The following is an 8123-nucleotide window of genomic DNA, read 5'->3' on the forward strand; positions in this document are numbered from 1 at the left end:
GTGAGCGCGGGTGAATTAATGTTATTTAAGGCCAACGTTTTAGGCGCATGTAAATAACGTTAAGTCATAGCTTATCATTTGCATGTCTAGGTGGCATGCAAGTATTTTAATGTGTGACTCTGCTGGTTGTAGAGCGCGAGTGAGTCGTCACCTTTCATCCGTCACGTTCCACAGGTTAGGGAATGCGTGAAGTAATGAGTATACTATACACCATTGTCGTGTAAGTAGTAGTCAATTCCCGTTTTTATCCCGTTAGGGCCTAGGAATTGTGTTTTGGTTTGAAAAAACCGCGAGCAACCTGCTGTATGCATCCGGCCGGATACACCGCAACGCTTGTCCGTGCTGACCTATTACAATATTTGTGTGTGGTTGCCACTTTGTATGGGTTTCGCGAATGAAGATTTTGCCTATCTGTTTTTGTAGATACCGCAAAGTGGAACACGCATTTGTAATAGAAAAGATAAAAAATATTGTTTTGAACTGTTTATTTATTCATAGGTGGCCTGTGGGCCATTGGGTTACATAGAGAATGTGAGTTGCATCTTACATATAGCAGCGTCGGAGCTGCTGTGCGTTCCAGGTCCTTGCGACAGTGTCTCCTTCTAACGTTTGTAGTTTGTATGCGCCTTTGCCCAAAACCTCTTGGATGAGATAGGGGCCTTCCCATTTGGGTGCAAGTTTGCCTGGGCGCTCTGCGTTAGAAGCCTCATTATCACGAAGGACGTAATCTCCCGGATTGAATGTGCAAATTCGGACGCGCGCATTGTAGTATTTTTCAAGCTTTGTTTTGTACTTAGCCTCATTAATTGCTGCGTTTTCACGTCATTCTCCTAAGAGGTCTAAGTCAAGTCTTCGCTCGTTGCTGTTTTCAATTTTGTTAACAGCTAACATTCTAGGTGAAGGGAGACCAAATTCGGCCGGGATCGCCTCTTCAGTGCCGTAGACTAGACTGAAGGGTGTCTCGCCATTGCTTGTTTTCAGGTTGGTCCTATGCACCCATAGGATACTTGGGAGTTCATCGACCCAGCCACGCCTGGCTGTTCCCAACCGTGCCTTTATTCCTTCGACTAAACTTTTGTTGATACTTTCTACTTGGCCGTTCCCTTGCGGATGCGCCACAGAAGAGAAAATGTGTTCAATGTTTAACTCTTTCAACCAGTTTTGGAAGTCGTCAGCAGCGAAGTTGGTGCCGTTATCGGTCACGATGCACATTGGTATGCCGAAACGGCAGATGATGTGTTCGCATACAAATTTTCTTGTTATCATAGCGGTGGTAGAGGCTAACGGTTTTGCTTCTACCAATTTGGTGAAGTAGTCAATAGCTACTATGATAAATTTTACCGCACCTGGTGCATCTGGAAAAGTTCCCACCACGTCGATTGCCCATTTTTGGAAGGGTCATGCGGTGGTTACAGGGATCAGGTTGTTCTTTAGGTGCAATGTTTTCAGTGCATGTCGTTGACAATTGAAACACTTGCGCAAGATCTTAACCGCGTCCAGGTGCATGCCAGGCCAGTAATATCCAGCGTTCATGATTTTGGCCACTACCATGCGCGGGCCCACGTGTATGCCACATATTCCTTCATGTATCTCTCTGACGAGATACGTGGCATCTTGAGGGTCGACGCATCGTAAGAGTGGCCCTAGGTATGACTTGCGGTATAAGATACCGTCCCCCATTTGATAGTGACACACCTTGTACTGTAGTTTGCGTGCCTCTGCTTTACTCTCGGGGGTAATACTTGATTGTAGGTATCTTATAATTGGTGTCATCAATACGTTGTACCGTATTGGATGACGTTGACTTGGCGCAGGGGTACTGAGGGATTTGCAGAATCTCAATACGTATTTCCTTTGCTAGGTGTTGGAAGCTGGTGGATCCTAGTTTTGAAAGTGCATCCGCAGGTTTGTTCTCACTCCTGTTGATATGTCGAATGTTGAAGGAGGTGAACTGTGACGTCAGTTTCTTGGCTTGTTCGAGGTATACGATCATGATATCCCCTTTCGCGGCATAGTCTACGCGGACTTGTCCCGCAACTAGTAATGAGTCAACGTGCGCTTCCAAATGTTGCACGCCGAGTTTGACTGCCAAGCGTAGCCCTGCAAGTTGAGCCTCGTATTCTGCCTCATTGTTCGTACTTTTGAAATCGAGGCGGATGGCGTAAGTAAGCTCCTGGCCATCAGGGCTAACGAGTCGCAGACCTGCACCCGCGCCGTCCTCGTTGGACGCACCATCAGTATATAGTACCCAGATGTCTGATGGGGACGGTGGGGGTGTAGGGCAGTGTTCGTCTTCGCATTCCTGGATGTGATTCGCTGGTACTTCCGCAACGAAGTCAACTAATACCTGGCCTTTAGTTGCTGGGCGCAGATTATAAATCAAGGTGTGTGCGCCGAGTTCAATGGCCCACTTTGCAAGTCTTCTAGAGATTTCGGGCTTGGAGAGGATTTGCCCGATCCTGTAGTTGGTTAACACGGTGATGACATGATTTGCAAAATATCAGCGTAACCGTCTAGATGCATGTACCAGCGCGAGCACCAACTTCTCCATGATGGAGTATCTTGTCTCTGGATCGTTTAGCATTTTGCTGACGTAATATATTGGTGTTTGGACCCCTTCTCTCTCTACTATGAGTACCGCGCCCACCACGTTGTCCGCGGCGGACAGGTACAAGATGAGTAGTTCTTTTTTTGCGTGGTGCAGTGAGAGCTGGGAGTTGAATCAAACACTCTTTCATCTCCCGGAAGCGTTCTCTGCCTCTACGGTCCATTGAAACTGTTCCATCTTTAGGTAGTTGCGCAAAGTACTCATAAAGTGGTAAGATTTAGCCGCGTGGTTGGCTAAGAATCTGTTTAACGCGGCTAGCCGGCCGGCTATTCGTTGCATCTCTTTTATCGTGGAAGGCGAGGGCATGCGCTCGATCGCCTGTACTTTTTCCGTGTTGACCTTGAATCCATCTTTTGTGACGATGAATCTAAGAAACTTTCCTTCTTACATTCCAAACGAGCATTTCCCTGGGTTAAGCTTCATGTTAACACTCCGTAGAGTTTGAAATGTTCTTTCGATATCTTGGAGCATGGTATCCTCCTCCATGCTCATGATGACTAAGTCGTCCATGTAGATCTCGACAATCTTGCTGATTTGATTGTCAAAAGTGTCGTTCATTAGTTTTTGATAGGTTGCGCCCGTGTTGCGCAACCCAAACAACATTTTTATGTAGCAGTAATGCCGGTAGGGGTGCGGAATGCCGTTTTATCTTTGTCCTCGATTGCCATCTGTACTTGGTGATAACCTTTGTAACAATCGAGGAAACACTTCCATCGGAACGGGGCGAGGTTATCAACTTTCTCATTGATCTCCGGAAGTGAGTAGCAATCTTTGGGGCAGGCTTTGTTAAGATCTTTTTAGTCGACGCACATGCGCCAACCCCCGATCGCTTTTTCTACCATGACTGGTTGGACAACCACTGGTTGGACAACCAAGTCTGGTATTTTAACCTCCCACAGGATGCCTACAGAGAGCATTTCTTTGACCTGCTCATTCATCGCCTCGTTCTTTGCGGATCAAAGGTGGCGTTAGCCTTGGATCACGGGCTTGATACCTGGTAGGGTATTCAATAAGTGTTGTGCGACTTCGCGTGGCACACTTGTCATGTCGGCGGGTGTCCATGCGAAGATGTCTTGATTTCCAAAAAGAAGTTGCTTCAAGCGTCCTCTTGTGCTATTTGACAAGGCGTGACCCAATGTCACCGTCTGTTCGGGGTACCTTGCATTAAGTACCCATTTCTCGGGTGCGGTGTTGGGGGTCAACCTTGCCGTTTTGCTTATCGCGGGCGTAGATTATCGCGATCCCCGTCTACGTTGGAAAACCGATAGCAGAGTGGGGAACAGACGTTATCATGTTAAAATCGCTCTTTGATTCTCTCCCGAGGAGTACGTCATAGCGGGAGGTGTGGGGTAAAACCATGAAGTTTACCTCCTCGACCCGCGTGTGCTTACCGTTGGTAAAATACACGAGGAATGTGATTTGTCCCAGAGGGAACACTGTTTCCCCCGCGAACCCTGCCAATGGGTAGTCCACCGGCTGCAATCTATCTTTATCTTCTTGATCGAATTGGTTGAAACATTGCTCATAGATAATATCGGAGGTACTGCCCGGGTCGATAAATAGACGCTCGGTGCAGTAATGAGCTAGGTAGCCGGTGATGACGACGGCGCGTCTGTCGCGCGGTCCGCCTCGGACTCTGGGGAAAACGACTTGTTCGTCTCGCCAGTCGTTGTCCCCTCTTCTTGCCGTTTTGCGTGGCCTTCCACGGCCCCCATTGATCATATGGGTGGTGGCCGCATACATGCCTTTTTTTCCGGTGGAGGTGCCCTCGTCGTTAGGGGTAATGCGCTTAGTTTGTTTCTGCGCGGCTGACAACAGGTGTTGTAGCTTCCCCTCTTTTAGGGCTCGCTTAATCTCCAAACGGAGACTGATGCAATTGTTGGTAGAATAGCCCGAGTCTTTATGATATTCACAGTAAAGGGTCAAATCTTGGCCCTTTTTGAACTTCATGGGTTGGGCCGATCGCAAGAATTGAGCTTCCGTTTGAAAGACCTCTCTTGGCGACTTCGTGAGTTTGGTACAATTGCGGTCCCAAGACTCATTCTTGAATGCCCGCTGATCTTGCTGGGCATTAATAGTGTCCCTCACGTCGGGCTGATGCCCGCGTGGGGTGTATGGTTTGGAATCGTTGCCTCAATTCCATGTATCCCGGTGGCGCTTGTTGTTGTAGCGCTTTACCTCTTGGCGGGATGACTGACCTTTCGTCTGGGGGCGGGTTTTGCTAGTGTGCGGTTTGAGAGACCGCGTGGTCTGGGCATACGTCTTGATTGCCGCCATGACATCGTCCCATTTCTCTGGCAAGCTTTCCTTGCCCGAGATTGTCATAATCATTTCGTCATGATTGACCTCTTGCAGGAATTGGTTGCAGGACATTTGGTCTGCTACCCCACCAATTTTGAGGTATTCTTTGTTGTAGCGGATGACGAAAGCTTCCAAGCTTTCGTTCTCTCCGCGCCAGATGTTTATGACGTCCAATGAATCACGATTGTGACGTCTTTGTTGGCTGAAATGTGCAAGAATTTTTTCTTGCAATTGTTCGAATGAGGCCAGTGATCCTACTAGCAAAGAATCAAACCAGGCCCTTGCTAGTTCAGTGTGGGTCTGGGGGAAGAAATGGCACCAGCTGGCTTCGTCCCAACGACCCATACATCTAGCCCCAGTAAAGATATTCATATGGTCGTCAGGGTCTGACGAACCATTGTATTTCCCCACCGTAAGTGGGAGCTTGTTTGTGGTGAGTGGGGCCTGGGCGATCTCCGTTATAAATTTGGAGTTTTCGGCCGCGGACTTTGGCCTGTAGGGTTGGGCTTGATTGCCCTTTGCAGCGCGATTGTATACATTACGGGGGATCCGCGTTCCTCGCGCCTATCTTGGGAAGCCGGGTTTATGGGTGCCCTTCCCTCGTATTGCAAGATACGAGCCGCAGGTGTGTATGGTGCAGGCGTGGGTCCTCCAGGTGTTTGCGCATCTGCGCAAGCTTTGTTGTCGGCTGCGGCGAGAGCAGTCTGTTGTTGGTAATACCAAGTACGGAGGTCCATACCTGAGGGCTGTACAGAACCGTACTGTGAAAAGTATGGGATGAATATTGGGGGAGCGCCCCCTGTGTGGATGTGCCAATGTGGTCGATTTGTTGGGCTGGGGGAGTGGTCCCCGTAGGTCTTAAGTTTGCGGGGTTGAGGTTTTATCCGGTATCATTATTTTGACGATCAGACATGATTTTTAAGAAAGAGAGAGATGGAAATACGTGCTAAGAGTAGCGGTGGGCGCCAATGATGAAACACTGGTTAACCAAGAGTGGCTAATTCACTGGTCTCGTCAAGTAGGGTTAATCCCTTCTTTCCGAGGATCGGTGGCTGGATCGTCCGCTTGATCTGTCTCCTTCACAAGGAAATACAACGTGACTTGTAACAAGGAGGATGGGGTGGGGGTGCTCCTTGTTACCACTCTCTGGCGTGAGAATCAGTAAATTGCTTCAGAGCAAAGTGTGTGATAGTAGTATGAGTGAGAGAGTTTGATAAGCGATACCTCAAACCTAGTCCGGGATGAGTATTTATAGCCGAGGAGTGAAGGAGGGTAATTGAGTGGCTAGACTGACAACGCGCAACCCTTTGCAGGTGTGTCAGGCTTGTTGGTCACGGGGGTGACGCCACGTCCCACTGCAGCTATCAATCTGTGTGCCAGTGTCGCTTTCGTGTGGGCTGACAGGCAACTATCATTAGAGCCACTTGCTGTGAAAGTGTCAGTTCCACTTGCTCTGTGGATAGGATGCAGTGCCGGGTCGCATCGCTATCTGCAGTAACTCCGGTCGTCTCCGCATCCCCTGCTTTGATGAAGATGTGTACGGGATGCGGTGCCATGCTGCATCCCCGTATGCGGTAACCGTTGTTGTTACCTAGATCCCTTGTCGTGACGAAAATGTTTATAGGATGCGGTGTTGGACCGCATCGCTATGTGTGACATCCATTTTCATACACAAGGTAAGTCTTCTCATCATTTGACCAATTGGATTCGGTATCTGTGTTCGCACGTGCCCGCACGGACGTAGATAAGTCCTTGTCGGTGGGAGTATTTGATAAGGATGATGGTCACTCGCGACTGCTTTGGTGCAAGATTTGGGACCATACCCCTTCACCAACACATGGGTCTTCCAGTATTTTTCTTTCCAAGAACTCTCTATATATTCATGTATATTTCTTGTATCCCTTCTCTTATATTTTTCTAGCATTTTCTCTATCTCAAAATGAGGCACATAGCCTACTATTTTTACAAGAGTTGAGGATGAGTGAAAAGTCTCCCTTAATTAGTCACTTAATTATAGACTTAATTTGACACATAAAGACTCAAATTAAAAGACATAAAAACTCTATTCAAGAGTTTAGTCTTTAATTCACCATATGAAGAGTTTATTAATAATTATAACTAGGGTTAACACCCGCCCGCGTTGCGGCGCAGGTACATCGTAAACATGAAATGAATTAGTCCAAACGTTATATGATGCATTAACCATATGAAAATACATATTTCGACGTATCCAGTTAAATTCAGTGTAACCTGTATAAGCATTGTGATTGGATCAAACGTAAAGTAAATGGAATTCATATCGAACAATCATAACGTATTATATGTGACTCAACTCATACATAGAAAACGTAACGGGTATGAAGGAAAATATGCACATGTAATCGAAAGGGATTAATTAGAGCTTTCGGAAAAAGGGGAGAAAAAGAAACCATAATTTGACTCAAGTCGGTTCGAAGAAAACTTTACGAAACATACATAAAATAAACACGAAAACATATTATATTTGACCTAAATCATTTCTCAAAAAAGTTTACGTCGAAACGTAGAACAACTTGAATTTATACCAAAACGTACATAAAAATATGCACTTAAAAATTGTTTCTTTAAACGAAAACGAATTATATTTTACCTAACTCGTCTATAAAAAAAGTTTACGTCGGAATGTAGAACAAATCATATTTATACATACTCGTACATAAATATGCACGTAAAAAATAGTTTTTAAGTAAAGGAAATATAGGGGTAAACCGAAACAAAATATTAGTAAAAAATTAATAGGTTAAAAACGTTCGTAAAACCATGCCAAGTAGCACCAATGCCACAACGACATCGACTCTCAACATCGTAAAAATAAAATAGATAAAATGGTAAAAATTAAACTGAACGAAAAGGAGACTACAATCGTTGAACCACGTACACCCGTTACAGTGTCTTGATGCGAAGAAATTAACCAGAAACGTAAAACGTACAAAATAATAACTTAGTCGATCTAGGACCCGCCCATTGCGGGGAAGTTTTCAAAAGGGAAAAAATGGACGCGTTGCGACGGGTCTGTCAAATATAAAAAAATAGAGCAAAAACGTTGAACTTCACATGCACGCTATGACATGTTAACTCACAAAATTTAGAACGAAACGTAAAACGAAAAACTTGCGAAAGATAATAATAAAGTGTTGTGTTAAATTACAAAATATGAAAACCTTTGAGTTAAAAG

General features: G+C 45.9%; 1 protein-coding gene across 1 annotated transcript; it reads right to left on the bottom strand.

Annotated features, from left to right (window-relative positions):
• Nucleotides 1-4741: 4741 nt before the first annotated feature.
• Nucleotides 4742-5254, bottom strand: LOC110907452. Its single transcript, XM_022152434.1, has one exon. It carries the CDS (start codon nucleotides 5252-5254, stop codon nucleotides 4742-4744), a length of 513 nt encoding a protein of 170 aa, XP_022008126.1.
• Between the last annotated feature and the right edge of the window lie 2869 nt (nucleotides 5255-8123).

The sequence above is a fragment of the Helianthus annuus genome, chromosome 9 (assembly GCF_002127325.2).
Source record: "Helianthus annuus cultivar XRQ/B chromosome 9, HanXRQr2.0-SUNRISE, whole genome shotgun sequence".
NCBI lineage: Eukaryota > Viridiplantae > Streptophyta > Magnoliopsida > Asterales > Asteraceae > Helianthus > Helianthus annuus.

Bases quoted from the DNA above. Each gene is read 5' to 3' on its own strand.
- LOC110907452 (XM_022152434.1), bottom strand. From the start codon at position 5,254: ATGGGTCGTTGGGACGAAGCCAGCTGGTGCCATTTCTTCCCCCAGACC.